The sequence below is a fragment of the Moschus berezovskii genome, chromosome 9 (genome assembly GCF_049115385.1).
Source record: "Moschus berezovskii isolate FMDL1 chromosome 9, NW_MosBer_1.0, whole genome shotgun sequence".
NCBI lineage: Eukaryota > Metazoa > Chordata > Mammalia > Artiodactyla > Moschidae > Moschus > Moschus berezovskii.
The window spans coordinates 43262946-43280772 of NC_142468.1; the positions used below are offsets into that span (position 1 = coordinate 43262946).

Below are 17827 nucleotides of genomic sequence, written 5' to 3' on the forward strand. Positions count from 1 at the left end.
TTTCAAATCAGGTAGGTGTATTAACAAATAGAACACTGCTTATCTATGTTTAGATATACCATTGCTTGTTGTTATTGATAGTTGCTAAGTCATGTCTGGCTCTTTGTGACCGCATGGACTGTAACCTGCCAGGCTTCACTGTCCTTGGCATTCTCCAGGCAAGAATACTGGAATGGGTTGCCACTTCCTACTCCAGGGGATCTTCCCAACTCAGGGATCGTACCCGCATCTCCTGCATTGGCAGGTGGATTCTTTACCACTGAACCATCAGGGAAGCCCATACTGTTGGTACATAAACTCAAAATATCCTAAACCTAGCTGCTTGTCATATCCTGTGCACTTCTTACCCCAAAACCCTATCTGCTTACACTCCTCTCTTTCCCACTTCTTTCAAAAATGCTGGCATCCTCCAAGTATACAAAATATTCCTCACAGCTGTACTTCTATGTCTTGCTTATGTGACTGACTTGTGATCTATGTTAGATGTACATGCATCCACGGTTAAAAATGTAGTCCCATTTCCATGGAATTCTCTAGGCCAGAATACTGGAGTGGGTAGCCTTTCCCTTCTCCAGGGGATCTTCCCAACCCAGGGATCAAACCCAGGTCTCTGGCACTGCAGGCAGATTCTTTACCAGCTGAGCCACCCATTTTAGAATACAAAATGCTAAAATTAAAGATCATAGAATGTCTAGAACATTTCTAAGATTATTTTAACAATAATTTATATTAATTTCTTTATAATAAAACCTTTTCCCTGAGGAAACTGGAAAATAGTCAAAGTAACAAACATGTTCATGATCCAGGCATAATCATACCACCTATAGTTTTTCTCTTAAAAATTGAAATCAGATGATTGTATCATGAGGGCAAACTAAGCCTTCCCTCTCATCAATATCCCATAAAATATCAAAGAGATTTGAGAAGCATCCGTATTAGCATAGAAATTAAGAAAACGTGTCATTATTAAATCATTTTAGGTGGAGTTTTCAATTGAGTTCTGTGGTTCCCTAATGGAGGGGAAAACAGGAGGCCAAAATCAGGTTAATCAGATTATTTCTTGGAATATTTTTTCTTGAGGATGAAACACTAAAATGATACACTCTCATCTTGAAGAGTGAGGAATGGGTAAAAAATAATGGCTGACACTGATTTATCCAAGTTTAATGGTTGACTGTGCTCCTTCTGATCATCTATAGGGGACTATAGTATGAGAGAAGATTGATTTTGTGTTGAGAAATAAAGAGCCACAGGAAGGCTAGTGGTGAAGGACAGGAAGAGGGTCTGTGTGCATGCATGCTAAGTCGCTTCAGTTGTGTCCAACTCTTTGTGACCCGTGGACTGTAGCCGGCCAGGCTCCTCTATCCATAGGATTATCCAGGCAAAAATACTGGAGTAGCCCATCTTCAGGGGATCTTCCCAACCCAAGAATTGAACCCCAAGTCTCTTACCTCTCCTGCATTGGCAGGTCGGGTTCTTTACCACAAGCACTGCCTGGGAAGCTCCAAGAAGAGGGTCTACTAAGAGCCAAGTCCATCTCAGAGTCTGCCTGGAGATACAAGGAGTGTTGTCCAAGTCCCCAGGAAACAGAAACCTTTTTAGTTGATCACTTAATATTTAAGTGAGAGGGAACTCAATACCAGAAACCACTCAAACCTCATCCTATACCTGGCATTCAATGGCCAATGATCTATTTACCTTCCTGTGTGCAGTTTTTCAATAAACTGGCTATTGGTATTTCTGTAGAGATATTTCTTAAAAATTCCTCAGAAACTTGAAGGTTCAAAAGGTGGGGCTGTGGGGAAGGGTTGTCCTAAATTATCTTGACATGAAAATGAGCAGGCTAATATATCCTGAACTGATAGAGCGGGAAGAGGGGGAAACACCTGTTACAGTCATGTGCCAAACCAATGCACACTAACAACCTCGACTCCTGAGGCAGTAACACAGAATCAAATATATTCTCTTTTGGTGATCAAGGTGTTAAAAATATCACTGGTCTTTCCTGCTAGACTTAATGCCTGAAAGAATTAAATCTTCCTTAATACCTAATCTGTCATAGCTTTAAATAAAGGCCTAATTCATTAAATCATATTCTCAAAATTTATCATATAATAGAAATAAAATATTTACATACATCAAAGTTATGGGCCTTTAAAATAAAAAGATAAATTCGTTCAGCATTCAGATGTCTAGGTAGCTGAGTAAGCTCATTTGTTCTGAATCCTGGGAAGGCACAACCCTAGAAAGAAGAAAAATCACAGAACAGGAATTACTTAATTCTTTTCATATAACTACAGAAGACAGGTAAAAATTCTACTAGCATTCATTAGCAATCATATTACAAACTTTAACTAAAAATAAGTAAATATATTTTATCCCACCTAAGAAAAATCTTCATATTATCTGTTTCTATGATATTAAGAGCCCTGGCATATTCATATGCCAAATTTAAAAGTAAAAGCAATTATTTCAGAACTAATTTTAACTTAAATTACAATAAATTTTAGATAGGCTACACATAAAGAAATTGATGAGTAAGAAAAATATAGCTTCTATATTTTTTCCAACTCTCTCTCCTGGGACCATTATCTATATTTATTGCTATATTACTTTAAACATTCTTTTATTTCACATAATATTTTTGATATATAATCTCATAAAAACAGAAAATTTAAATACCTCTATATCCTTCTTTGTCTCCATTTCATCTGAAAGCTGGAAAAAATTTAACATAAAATCTTTAAAATTCTAAATTTAAGAATTTTTAGACTTTGTAACTCTACTAAGTATGTGTGTGTGTGTCTTATTGAGACAGAGAATGCTGTTGCTATATAAGATGCTGAGCATACAAAAATACTCCTTGCCCTCAAGTTAGTTTAGGGACAAGAAGGGAGTCAGCTACATATACGAAACACAAAGACATAAGGGCTATAATAGAAATATATACCAACTACTTACTGCAGTTTGATGTTTCTGGGAAACAGACTGTGAGGTGGAACACCAACTTAGTGTTCAGAATGTTTATGGGGATTGATTATCTATGGAAGGCAAGAGGAGACGAAGATGGAAAAGTCAGCTATGAGGCAAGTCAATCAGCCCTGACCCTGAGCAGAGCTCTAAAACTGAAAGGACCCATAGCAGTTGTCCTGAACTGGGTTGAAACAACTTGTGAGTGTGAGTCCTAGATGGTAGTGTGAGTGACTCCTAGATGATAGTTTCCTTGGGAGGGGAGGTTCTGTCTGTGAGAGCAATCCCTGAAGGAGCTGACAGCTGAAGGATGTCCACTAACAATGCTTTTAGCAGCTGGGGCATCAGGTCCTTCCTTGAAGGGGGATCTGGGTGGCATATCTTCATGTCCATGACGCCACTTTACACAGAGAAGAGGAACCCTTCTGTCTAGATTAGTTTGGGTGTTCTAGACATGCTAATATATTGTTTATTAACTACCCTGAAGGCAAGTTTATACACATTATATACATACATGTATCATTTAAGAGATGACATAGGAACCAATTAGAAAGGATGATTATATATTGCCATATGAAAGAGGATCACACTATTGCCATTTAAAGTATTGGCAAATGGATAAAAAAGAGAAGGAAAGTGAGATCAGTTATAAGAAACAAAGCTGTATGCTTGAGAGCTACAGACATAATTGGTCAATAAAAATGGGATTTTAAAAGATATTAATCTTGAAGTCCTGGTTTTAGTCTGAAGAAAACAAAGAAACACTGGAAGTTTTCAAAGAGCAGAGTAACACAAAGCTAGTTCTTGATAATACAATCTGGAAAATATACCACAAAAATATAAATAATAAATTTTAAAATACTGATAAAATCCAATAAGACATATTTAACAAAATTATCATTAAAAGTTTTGTTAGTGCAATTCATTTAAAAGGTCATTTTAAGAGATCCAGAAAAGCATTTGATAAAATTCATTAGAATTTTTGAAATCCTTTTGAAAATACAAAATTTACAATGACTAACATAACTAGTCATGCTGGCTTAAAACTCAACATTCAGAAAACTAAGATTATGGCATCTGGTCCCATCACTTCATGGCAAACAGATGGGGAAACAGTGGAAACAGTGACAGGCTTTATTTTGGGAGGCTCCAAAATCACTGCAGGTGGTGACTGCTGCCATGAAATTAAAAGATGCTTGCTCCTTGGAAGAAAAATTATAACCAATCTAGGTGGCTTATTAAAAAGCAGAGACATTACTTGGCCAACAAAGGTCCGTCTAGTCAAAGGTATGGTTTTTCCAGTAGTCATGTATGGATGTGAGAGTTGTACCATAAAGAAAGCTGAGCGCCGAAGAATTGATGCTTTTGAACTATGGTGTTGGAGAAGACTCTTGAGAGTCCCTTAGACGTCAAGGAGATCCAACCAGTCAATCCCAAAGGAGATCAGTCCTGTATATTCATTGGAAGGACTGATGCTAAAATTGAAATTCCAATGCTTCAGTCACCTGATGCAAAGAACTGACTCATTTGAAAAGACCCTGATACTGGGCAAGATTTAAGGTGGGAGGAGAAGGGGACAACAGAGGATGAGATGGTTGGATGGTATCACCGACTCAATGGACATGAGTTTGAGTAAACTCCAGGAGGTGGTGATGGATAGCAAAGCATGGTGTGCCGCAGTTCATGGAGTCACAAAGAGTCAGGCACTACTGAGTAACTGAACTGGACTGTACCTCCTTTCTAGAAAAACACTTGGCAGTATGTATCAAAACACTTAGATTTTCACATTTTTCCCATATATTAATAGTTTCAATTCTGAAATTTATCATAAAATAATCATGCATAATCACAAATTTTAGCTCCAAATATATTCCTAGCAGCTTTGTAAATAATAATGAAATTTAACCAAACATCCAACAAGAGGGCTATTACATTAGTTTATTTTTTAAATGATGTAGAAACCCTTCTACATTTTGTAATGGTAAAAATTCCATAAATCATTTAATTTTTTATGTTTAAAAGTTAGTTTAATTTGAATTTTAAATGTTTTTAAATAAAAAGAAAAATGAAAATGACAATAGTGAGATATGTTATTTATCTATAAATGATAAAATAAGGATGCTTCTCCTATTTAGTGCTTATTGCTTAATTTTCTATAATGACTACTTTAGTCATAATCAGGAAAAATAACATACAAAGTAATTTGAAATTTAAAAAACATTTGAGGAGGTGGATGGATGAATGGCCGCATTTCAAGTTTTTCTTGCTTTTAGAATGTATTTTTGAAAAAGACGAAGTTTCTCAAAGAAAGCCTATTATAATTCTAATCAAACTCTCAGAGACTTTTTAAAAAAATGTTAACAAAGTAATTCTATAGGCAATAAAAACCGTTATTTTTTCCTAAAGGAAAAAGAAATTTGGGACATATGCCCCTAAGTATAAGATGTTATAAATTTTTAAATAACCAGAGGATAAAATAAGTCTTCAAATAAATTGCAGTGATGTGATAACACCAAAAGTCATACTGAGTGTATAAAGAAGACTATGAGCCCAGCTATTTTAAAAATGCAGGGACAGATAGATGATAAAAGACTAAAAGGAAAATTTTAAAGTTATCAATGCTTATTTATGAAATTATAGTGACGTTTTCTGTGAAATAGTTTTTCAAGCAAGATGAAAACAAATACCATACCATTATCTTCTTTTCCTTATGGTACTTCTTTAGAAATGCCTTGTATTGTTTCAGTTTTCCATGAGGAACTTTAAAAAATGAGAGTTTACAACACGTAAATACACAAATACCCTTTAAAATTGAAAAGCAGATTTTATATAATCATATATATTAAGAAAATTATATATAAAACTATCCAATGATATCAACTAGTTATTAAATTTTTAAAATTTATTTAATTGAAGGATAATTACAATACTGTGATGGTTTTAGACATACATCAACATGAATCAGCCATAGGCACATATGTGTCCCCTTACTTCTGGTCCCCCCTCCCACCTCACCCCATCCCTCATGGTTGTCACAGAGTATCAGCTTTGGGTTCCCAAACTCCAATTAAATATTTTGATAAGCATAATGCTAGACACATAACGCTAGTCTGAGTTAAATTATATCTTTTCCTTTTCCTATTTAGAAATGTCACCTTCCAACTAGTCTGTCTTTAGTACTTGCTCCTGTATCTACAATTTACCTTAATCCCTTCTTATTGAACAACCCCAAGTTTTTCAAACAGTTCAGCCACTTACATTTGGTTGTTTCATGGTCACCTTAAATACAATATGGTACAGGACTCTGGAGCATGGCCCAGTGAAAGACTGTGGGGGCTTTGAAGTCAGATAATCTAGACTTGAGTCTAAACTCTGATACTTACACATTGAGGACAATGGGTACATAAAAAGTTGCTTTTTAAAATTATGCACACGTACTTTCTCTCTCTCTGTTTGTTTATATAGACACAGCTATATATATGTACCTTGTATAATTTCAAAAAATTTTTAATTAAAAATTCCATAAGAAAATTCTCACAGCAGTGAATTTAATAACATTGTATTTAAACACACTCAGATTTTGAAAACTCAAGGTGTGAAAATGATATTAAGTAGCTAAATAATTACATCTGTTTAATACATAGAAAATGTAAGTACAACCAATATCATTCTTAAGACATATATGACAAGTTTGACCATTAAAGAATAAGAATCACCATTAGTATCTAAAAGTATTCTCAAAGTGTTAAAAATACAACTAGATAAAGGTTATATAAATACTGAAAAGCAGTAAAAATTATCATTACTTACAGATAAGCTTTTCACTCAGTCTGCAGTTATCCATAGTGAATGCTAAGTATTTCTCACTAACTTAGCTTATATAGGTGAAGTCTCACTCCTTTTACTTTGGTTATAGGTCTAATGGTTTTTATATCTTAATTCTTGCTGACTTGCTTGTCTCTGGTACCAATATTTGTTAATGCAGCTCTGTTTCCCTGATGTTCAGTTATCTCCGCTCTAGCTCAAAATTTAGAACTGTTTTAGGTTTTGTCCCAGCAACACTTTCTTTGAATCCAGATGGTGGTCACGTTCAACTAAAAAGCCATACTGGACCATTTAGAAATGAAGAGGTTTTAAAATAAAATAAATTTATGTTTTTAGATATTTTATACCTTAGGATTTCATTCTTTATGAGAATACACACACAGATAGATACAAACACAACAGACACACATACAACTGACAATTACTTTATGTATATAAAAAATAGATTTACTTGTCCTGGAAATTATTCTGTTCCACTCAAATATTTCAGAAGCATGGTTTTTCAAAAGAATTAAACATTCTGCTAATCTTGACTCCATGGCCATAGCTGCATTATCTACTCGCAGGACATTTCCCCACAGATGTGTATAAATGGAAGTAAATGAACTATCTTCTTTTATTTTCTTCATAGAGTGTAACAATTTATCTCTATCCCATAAATGTATTTCCTTTGGCCAATGATCCTGCAGAAAATGTGAGACAATACAACTTAAATCATTTTTTAAATGAATTTAAAGAGTTCAAAAGTCAATGAGCTAAAATTGAAGTTTTATTCTACAGCATGATTTTTAATAAATGCATGTTTTTTAATTTGTAAAAAACCAAAAACTTCAGAAGTTTCAAATGCTTTACAAAAATCTTTCTTCCTGAATCATTTGAAAGTAAGTTGCTTACTTGACTGATGCCCTCATCATCCTTGAATACTTGAGCATTTATTTCCAAAGAACAAAAACATTCCCCTACATAACCAACTATAACTATCAGAATAAGGAAACTGGCATTGTTACATCATTCCTATATAATTCTCTGAGATTAATCAAGTTCATCAACTAAATCAATAATGCTCTTTACGGTAAAAGAATCTAGTTCAGTTTCACACATTGCATTTAAGCATCATATGTCTTTAATCCCCTTCGGTCTACAAAGTTCCTCAGTCTTGACCTCATGTAATTAAAGCCATGAGTTCATACTGATAAATCTAATTCCAGTTCCAAACATTCTAGTTTTCTCTTTTTCCATATCATAATTACCATCTCCAAGAATGAAAAACCTAACTGACATTATCCTAAATATATGTACTGATTTGATCAATCTTCTCAGGTAACCAATCTCTCCTATCCACTTCTAGACTCTTCAGTATATGGATGCCCTTCTCATTCTGCTTCAGTTCAGTTCAGTTCAGTTCAGTTGCTTCTCATTCTGCTTAGGCTCTGACTTTTCAAACCAGGCCACAGTCTGTCTCTGTATTTCTCGGAACCAACTTCCCACCCTGGTCACACGTGAATACCATCCTCACCCCCTTGGACTCCGACACCTGTGGGGTCACATGGATACCTTCCCCATGGTGGTAGAGTTCAGAAAGCTTGTTCTGGGTGACCACAGCACATTTCCTTCCCCTACCAATGTGGATGCTGCCTTGTTTTGATCCCCAAATGGCTTTAGGACTACATTGTTCAGGAAGGGAAGGAGAAGAAGGAAAGGGAAGGAAAGAGGAATCACAACACTAATATTTGCAAATCTAAACACAAGATAATCTTTTAATTGAGTTGTTGAATACCGAAACAAAGAAAGATAATGGACATAATTAAAAGTTTGTGAATAAGAGAATGCTTTCTGGAAGAATAGCAGTTTTCATAGGATGAAACTCTTTTAAGAAGAATGTGGGTAAGATATTCTGGGAATTTAGCTTAAATGGGAATAAACCTGAAGTCTGCAGATAAGAAATTTTAAATTTTGCCTTGGTCTATTCTACTTCCATTTTTTTTTCCTTTGAAAGCTTCCTAAATCCACTATATTCTGTAATGGTAACAGGTGCCTGAATAATACCCAGAGTTTAATGTTGAAAAACTTCCCCAGCAGGACCTAGATCACCCTGCCATTTTAGAAAAAGAGTATTTTAGATGCATCAGTGCTCTCTCACAAATCCTGCTGCTGCTCCTACATACATCTTAAACAAAACACATAACCACCTGGGGAAGTTTTCCAGTCTTAAAATCTGGATATTATGTGTCAAAAATACAAAGATCTCTGAAAAATAAGATATGATCACAAGATACACTCCCTGGAGACAAACATTGTCAAATTAGAATGACAGCCACATCTGAAAACATAGTCCTTATGTTAGGGGTCATCCCGATTGTTAGAGAAGTTAGGAAAGTGGCAAGAGGCTAAAATGGAAATGAATTTGGGGAAAGTGGGGAAAAGTTAAAATGGAAATGAGCTTGAACAGATTTTACAACATGTCAGAAGGTTTATAAAATGCACCTTCATGTCAGACTTGAGATATTACAACTCTTATTCAAGATATTGAATTATACTATATAATTATACTATGAATAAAGTATCCTGAAATTCTGCCAGCTTGATTAGATTATGTTTTCTCTAAATACAGAGATATATCTGGCTAACCTATAAAGGATAAAATTACGATGCTTTTTTAGTGCTTTTCTCTTTAATTTTCTAAAATGACTATCTTAGTTATAACCAGGAAAAAAATATCGGTAATTTTGAAATTAAAAAAATCACATTTTAAGGAGGTTGACAGATGAGTGGTGGCACTTAAAAGTTTTTATAGCTCAAACACTATGTGATTTTAGAATGTATTTTTTAAAAGGGCTGTTTCTAAAAGTAATTTCAAAAGTCTATTGTAATTCCAATCAAACTCTCAACAATTTCTTTTAAAACTGTCAAAGTAATTCTAAGGGCAATCAGAAAGAACTGCTGTAGTTTCCTAAAGGAAAAAGACTGATATGTGTAGGTCCAGTGGTGAAGGTCCCATAAAACAGGATATTCTACTCACCAAGTTTTGAAGCTTTAAAAATTCTTCAATGTTCTTTGGAGGTTCTTGCATTTTCTAATGAAGCAAAATCAATACTGTTCATTAACATAAATTCAGATTGTTTAAAGGATGGTTATACTTAATTTATTTAAGTACATTACGATACTGGACTTTAGTTATAATTTTCAGAGCTGTAAGTAAGATATTGTAAACTATTCTCTTTGTAAAGTTCTTGTACTTTGAAAAGGGACAGAGATTAATGTTTAAATTCTGAGTCTGTGAACCAAATTCTATAAAATTCTTCTTCTCATACACTTTTCCTAGAGAAAAGTTACATATTATTCCTGCTCAACGTCCTCATTTCTAATTCCATCATGAGTTCGAAGATATTTTGGGCTATCTTAGACGGTGTCTACAATAAATTCAGAGTCAATAATATATAATAACATTCTCCTCGTACTGATGAAATATTTTAAGAGGCACAAAAGTGACCTGGTGAAAATAAATCTGAATGTTTCAATGTAATAAGTTATAATCCCATTTTTGTTAATTTCTCTGTAAATTGAAAATATAGTCTTTCACTAGACAGATTAATTTTAATCCAGACATTTTGCTATTCCTTGTTTTGTAGACTGCGTACATATTCTTCCTCCTGCTTAGAAGGATCCCTGTTCCAAACTCTCTCCCTTCAATTCATTCTTGACCTATTTAACTCTTATATCAAACACAAAATTAAAAGTCACTTTTCTAGGAAGTCTTCCTAGGTCCCCCAAAGATCCTTTATGGTAACAACAGCAGATTTGTTTCTCTATGAGGACAAAAAATGTAGTGAAACCACTGCTGAAGAGTCAAAATTTCATGTAGTGGCTGGCCAATGGTTGTAAATTATGCACATAAACTGGCAATGTTCTTAAATTAATGAATAAATGAGTAGATTAATGTCAAAGAAATGTGTAGGTATTTTTAAAAAATAATAAAACCATTTCTAAAGACTGAAAAACCAATGAGAAGGCAAAAATAACAGGACTTCAGAATATCCTAATGCTCTGAAGATGACATGTCTGAAAAGACAGTCCTACAGTTTAATTTACTAGAACATACTTCACATCAATAGATACAATGACCAAGATTGCAAAATCATAAGGCCATGCTTTACAAAATGACTACATATTTGAGGCTGAATAGAATATTTCATTATCTTAATATTGTTTAAAATACACGAAGAATATAAGTTAATATATACCAGATAATACAATAACAAAATAAAAAGCATATGTGACAGTCATTATAAAAGATAAGTATACAGAAACAAAGAGTAGAGCTGTCAAGAAATTTTATGAAAAACACGTGGCTTTAGGCCTAGTCAAACTGAGAAAAGAAAAAAATAAGAGATGGTGTGCACAGAATACTGAAAGACAAAAAAAAAACGTTCATGATATAGTATCTTTAGGGATAGTGAGAATAGCAATTTTACTAGAGGAAAGCCATCAGTATTTTTTGAAGTGCACAGAATACAAAGGAATATAATTACAACAATTTAAATGGTATCCTTTCTCCCTGCCTTGTAATGGATGTCAAACCACTTCTAGAAGAAAGCACTAAAAATACCCACATTTCAACTAAAGGGAATTAGAAAAATTAAAGAAATGAAATATGTATAGGAAAATTTCAATTAATTTCAATATAAAACTCCAGAGTTTTCTAGGGGGAAAGTTAAAAGGAGGTGAGGCATAAATTAAACAGGCTTATGACCTTGGTAGGATGTAGGATACAAAATGCTAATGATTCCACGGTAACAACAAGAAAATCCTGGACCAAATAAAAATCTTATTTTTCTATGGGGTTCGTGAAAAGTGGTGGATGTCACTAAGCAGGACTATATAATGTGTGACAATTTAGAGACCTGGTGCTCAAAAAATAAGAGTTTTAAAATAGTAACATCAGATAATTAAACCTAGTGTAAGGTCCTTCCTATCAGTAGATGCATGCAACTGCACAGCTTGCAAGCCCATGAAGCTGCCCTCCTGGGAAACCCTGGTGACCTGAAATCCAGAAAGAAACATCTCCTTTATAAGTAAGTATAAAGTTGTGGCAGTTCCCTTACCTGACAGTGAGTTCTTTGTGGCAATTGAGGGAAAAGTTGGCCTGCCATGGGGCAGTAACTTTGAAGAGATGAAGAGAAATCAGCTGGGCTTCAAGTGTCTGCATGAGATGGGGAACAGACTGGAGTCTGAAAGATACCCAAATGAAAAAAAAATAAATGATTCAACCAAACAGTCCCTTCTCAGATGCCCACACCTTTCTTCTGAATTTTGTCAAGAAAGCAACAGTAGAGGAGGGGCTGGAAAGATACAGAACCTAGACAAGACAACACATGCTTATAGTACTTGTGTTCCAGGAGCCCAGAGAGAGTTGGGTCCAAAGGTGAACTGAAATCATCTAAAACTTCATTCCATAAGTGTCCCAACTCAACACTGACAAGTGATAAGAGGTGGCTCTCAAGAGGGAGGTTGGAGGTTGAGTTAGTCACAGGTGAGCTCAATCTAATTAAAGCTACAATCAGTCCTAAAGTCCAACTCAAATCTAGGAGGATTTTAAAAAATCAGCCACTCACTTGAAGCGCTAAGGAGAAAAAGGCTTATGCTCTCAAAACTAAAATAAAATTAAACTTTAGTCTCCACAATTTTTTCCACATAATGTCTAATACACAATAAAACAATTTCAAGACATACAAAGAAGGAAAATGGGATCCATAACCAAAAGAAAATACAGTCAATACAAACCAATTCACTGAGAATCCAGTTATTATAATTAGCATCAAGGACTTAAAAAGTATTATAAATGCATTAAAGACTTTACAGTATAGGTTTGATTATAGTACATGAAGCCACAGAATATTTCAAGAGATATTAAAATTCCAAAAAAGAAACAAATGAGAATTCTAGAACTATGCAAACACTAAACATAAGAAAACTGGTGTCTATATTAGTATCAGACAAAGTAGACTTTAAGACAAGGAAAATTACCAGATATAAATAAGGTTATTTCACATTAACAAAAGGTTAGTTCATTAAGTCATACCAATGACAAATGCATCTGCATTTACTAAAAGAGCTTCAAAAGAAAAGTAGCAGAAGTTTATAAAACTAAAGGGAAAAACAGGCGTTGAGCTACAACTTGCAGGCCTTCAAGCCTTGTAATTGCTCAGTTGTGAGGTGGAAGAAAGAACCTGTAAATGGTGACAGAAACATCAACAGTTTGAAATCTTACAAGTCCAAAGTCCTGGAGCTTCACCTCAACCCAAAAGGCAGTCTGGACATGGCAGTAATCTTCACTGTTCCAGGAAAAGGAGGCTACCATTTTTAGGGGCAATTACTCAAAGGCCTCTTGACGAAAGTGAAAGAGGAGAGTGAAAAGGTTGGCTTGAAGCTCAACATTCAGAAAACGAAGATCATGGCATCTGGTCCCATCACTTCATGGGAAATAGATGGGGAAACAGTGGAAACAGTGTCAGACTTTATTTTTTGGGGCTCCAAAATCACTGCGGATGCTGATTGCAGCCAGGAAATAAAAAGACGCTTACTCCTTGGAAGGAAAGTTATGACCAGCCTAGATAGCATATTAAAAAGCAGAGACATTACTTTGCCAACCAAGGTCTGTCTAGTCAAGGCTATGGTTTTTCCAGTTGTCATGTATGGATGTGAGAGTTGGACTGTGAAGAAAGCTGATTGCCGAAGAATTGATGCTTTTGAACTGTGGTGCTAGAGAAGACTCTTGAGAGTCCCTTGGACTGCAAGGAAATCCAACCAGTCCATTCTAGAGGAGATCAATCCTGGGTGTTCATTGGAAGGACTGATGCTAAAGCTGAAACTCCAATACTTTGGCCACCTCATGCGATGAGTTGACTCACTGGAAAAGAGTCTGATGCTAGGAGGGATTCGGGGTAGGAGGAGACGGGGACGACAGAGAATGAGATGGCTGGATGGCATCACCAACTCGATGGACATGAGTTTGAGTGAACTCCGGGATTTGGTGATGGACAGGGAGGCCTGGCGTGCTGTGATTCATGGGGTCTCAAAGAGTCGGACAGAACTAAGCGACGGAACTGAACTGAACTGAACCTCAGATTGGCTCATCAGTTACCAGGTAAACTAGCAGAGGCAGGTCCTTTGCAGCCCCACTGGCAAATGAGGGTAAATGTTTCCCCTTGATAGACTAGCAGGTAAAGCTACTTTGGTCCAAGGATTAGAATAATAACTGGCTGGGGAAGGAACTGGTTGAGCAGGGGATATACAAAGAGGAGGAGAACTGCCATTTTGAGGGGTCTGATCATACAACAGGCAAAACCACAGTGATAGCTGGAGATTTTAGCATATTGCTTTGAGTAACTGATGAATCAAGTACACATACACCCACACATACACATCAGTCAGGAGACAGAAGATTTGAACATGCAACTTAACCTAACTGATATTTATAGAACAACTAAATCCCACAACTGTAGAATACACAGTCTTTTTAAGTAATAAAACATGGAACCTTCACCAAGATGGACTCATGCTGTACCATAAGACTCAAAAATTCCAAATAATTTAAATCATTCAGGGTATGTTCTCTGACTATAAAAGAAAATAGTAACAAAAAGACAACTAGAGAATCCTTAAATATTAAATAATCCATTTCTAGCTCAAAGAGGAAGCAATAAGAAAAATTAGAAAATTTTCTAACTGAGAGATAATGAAAGCACAATGTATCAAACTTTGTGATATACACCTAAACCTATGCTTAGAGGAAAACACAGTGCTAAGAAAGCTAAAAAAATGGAAAAGAATTAAAAAATAAGTAGAAAAAGGAATTAAAAGACATGAGAAGACGAAATAAAAATATGAAAATAGAGAACTCAACAAATTGAAAGTTGGTCTTTTAAAAGTGCAAATCAAAACCACAATGAGATACCATTTCACACCAGTCAGAATGGCTGCTATCCAAAAGTCTACATGCAATAAATGCTGGAGAGGGTGTGGAGAAAAGGGAATCCTCTTACACTGTTGGTGGGAATGCAAACTAGTGCAGCCACTATGGAGAACAGTGTGGAGATTCCTCAAAAAACTGGAAATAGAACTGCCATATGATCCAGCAATCACACTCCTGGGCATACACACCAAGGAAACCAGAATTGAAAGAGACACATGTACTCCAATGTTCATTGCAGCACTGTTTATAATAGCGAGGACATGGAAGCAACCTAGATGTCCACCTGTAGATGAATGGATAAGAAAGCTTTGGTACATATACACAATGGAGTATTTTTCAGCCATCAAAAAGAATGCATTTGAATCAGTTTTAATGAGGTGGATGAAATTGGAGCCTATTATACAGAGTGAAGTAAGCCAGAAAGAAAAACATCAATACAGTATACTAACGCATATATATGGAATTTAGAAAGATGGTAACCTTAACCCTGTATACGAGACTGCAAAAGAGACATAGGCATATAGAACAGTCTTTGGGACTCTGTGGGAGAGGGTGAAGGTGGGATGACTGGGGAGAACGGCATTGTAGCATGTATATTATCATATGTGACCAGTCCAGGTTCGACGCATGATACAGAATGCTTGGGGCTGGTGCACGGGGATGACCTGGAGGGAGGATATGGGGAAGAGGGAGATGGGAGGGGGGTTCAAGAAAGGGAACACATGTACACCCGGGGTGGATTCGTGTCAATGTATGGCAAAACCAACCAATATATTAATGTAAGGTAATTTGCCTCCAATAAAATATATAAAAAAAAAATAAAAGATTTTTAAAAAGATTCTTTGGTAGGTTGAATTTAAAAAATGTGAGAAAAAAATAAATGACCAATACCAGGAAGGATGAAAAGGATGTCATTAGGGAACCTACACTGATTAAATGACTTCAGTTAGTCAGTCAGTTCAGTCGCTCAGTTGTGTCCGACTCTCTGCAACCCCATGAATCACAGCACGCCAGGCCTCCCTGTCCATCACCAACTCCCGGAGTTCACTCAAACTCATGTCCATCGAGTTGGTGATGCCATCCAGCCATCTCAATAATTTAACAACCTACATGAAATGGGCAAATCCTTAAGAATTATAATCACCAAAACTGAAAAAAGATGATAAAGCAACTTTCAAAAACAGAGGAGGGAATACTTTCTTATAAAGCCAGTATAACTTTGATAACAGAATCTGACAAGATTACCAAAAAAAAAAAAAAAGAAAATTATAAACCAAATGTCCCTCAAGAACACAGATACAAATATCTTTAGCAAATTACTAGCAACTTGAGGAAAGTCAGGTATAAAAAGGATACGTCATGCTCATGTGTGATTTACCCTGGAATTCCAAAATCAGTTGTAATACTTTTATATTGTCTCTATATATCATCAGTGTGGAGTAGGATTCAGAGCTATGAGATTTGTGGTAATCTTTAATGCCTGAATTTTTAGATTCTAAGTAATTGTTTAAACTGATTTTTATTCAGAATAATGACACAATACTCTAAAGATTCATAGAAGACCTGAACATAAATATTTTACATTTAGGTATTTTAACTTTAAACCTATTATTTTCAAAACACAATTCATGGTCATTGCTTGAAACATAAGTCCTTAGTAGATAAATCTTATTCTTATTTTTAATTATAGAGGTTTCACAATTATCCAGGTTTTAAGTCTGAATTATCTTAAACTCTTTCTTCTGCTTCATTATCTCCTTTACCCATTTTATCTCCACAATTTCTTTAAAATATCTTTAATCATTCCTACTTTAACATTTCTAATATTAACATAATAGTTTCATTTATGGCTTGTTTTTATCAAGTCATATGTGCAACTTATTTTTGTTAATATTTTTGTTAAAGTAAAACACACATACAGTAAATTGCACATCTCTTAAGTGTATGGATTGATTTTTCAATCTTTCATTAGATTTATCCCATTATATACTCCTATTTTATGGTATGTTTTAAAGTTTAAGCCACAAATGTATTTTAAACATGTCCTTTTCTATGGTTTCTTGAAAGTTAATAGAAATAAAAACGATTTTTCTATTTAAATTACCTATATTGAGGTATAATTCACTTACTACACAATTACTATGTAAAAAATTTACCATTTTAAGTGACAAATGCATACATCCATGTAACCCTCATTACAGTTAAAATGTGTAGCATAGAGGGATTTCCCTGGTGGTCCAGTGGCTAAGACCCTGAGCTCCCAAAGCAGGGGTCTTTAGTTCAGTCCCGGTTCAGGCAACTAGATCTCACATGCCATAACTATTTTGCATGCCACAACTAAAAGAAAAGATACTGCATGCCACAACTAAGACTTGGCACGGTTAAATAAATAAACATTTTAAAAAATGTACCCTGAAGAAGGAAATGGCAACCCACTCTAGTATTCTTGCCTGGGAAATCCCATAGACAGAGTAGCCTGGCAGGCTACAGTCTACGGAGTCACAGTCAGACATAATTTAGCAACTAAACTACAACAACAAACACACAATCAGGCAGACTGTAATTTGGGGAAATGCCTTTTGATGGAAATGTGGCATAAAACAGAGTGAAGTGATCTAGCAATATGGAATGTAGAGTTTTGTAAGAAATTAAAATTTGTGTATAGAGTCATAGTTGCAAATATTCAAATAATAAAGTCTGTGGCTAAAGAAAAAAATTGTGTAACATTTTGTTGTTGTTCAGTGGCTAAGTTGTATCTGACTCTTGCGACCCCATTGACTGCAGCAGGCCAGCCTTTGTGCTCCACTGTCTCCTGGAGTTTGCTTAAATTAATGTTCATTGAACTGGTGACATTATCTAACCATCTCATCCTCAGCTGCCCTCTTCTTTTGCCTTCAATCCTTCCCAGCATCAGGCTCTTTTCCAATGAGTAGGCTCTTTGCATCAGGTGGCCAAATTATTGGAGCTTCAGCATTAGTCCCTCCAGTTAATAGTCAGGGTTGATTTCTTTTAGGATTGACTGGTTTGATCTCCTGGCTGTGCAAGGGACTCTTAAGAGTT

The 17827-nt window shown here is 35.3% G+C and overlaps 1 protein-coding gene across 1 annotated transcript in view; it reads right to left on the reverse strand.

The window, feature by feature from the left end:
- FAM227B (family with sequence similarity 227 member B) overlaps positions 1–17827 on the reverse strand; it is a 244952-nt gene that overhangs the window by 217880 nt on the left and 9245 nt on the right. Inside the window, exons 2-7 of the mRNA XM_088839595.1 lie at positions 11898–12023; positions 9815–9868; positions 7247–7478; positions 5663–5730; positions 2683–2718; positions 2138–2242 (exon numbers count right to left, since the gene is read on the reverse strand). Coding sequence (XP_088695721.1) covers positions 2138–2242; positions 2683–2718; positions 5663–5730; positions 7247–7478; positions 9815–9868; positions 11898–11945 — 543 coding nt within the window. The 5' untranslated portion in view covers positions 11946–12023. The remainder of the gene's footprint in view (positions 1–2137; positions 2243–2682; positions 2719–5662; positions 5731–7246; positions 7479–9814; positions 9869–11897; positions 12024–17827) is intronic.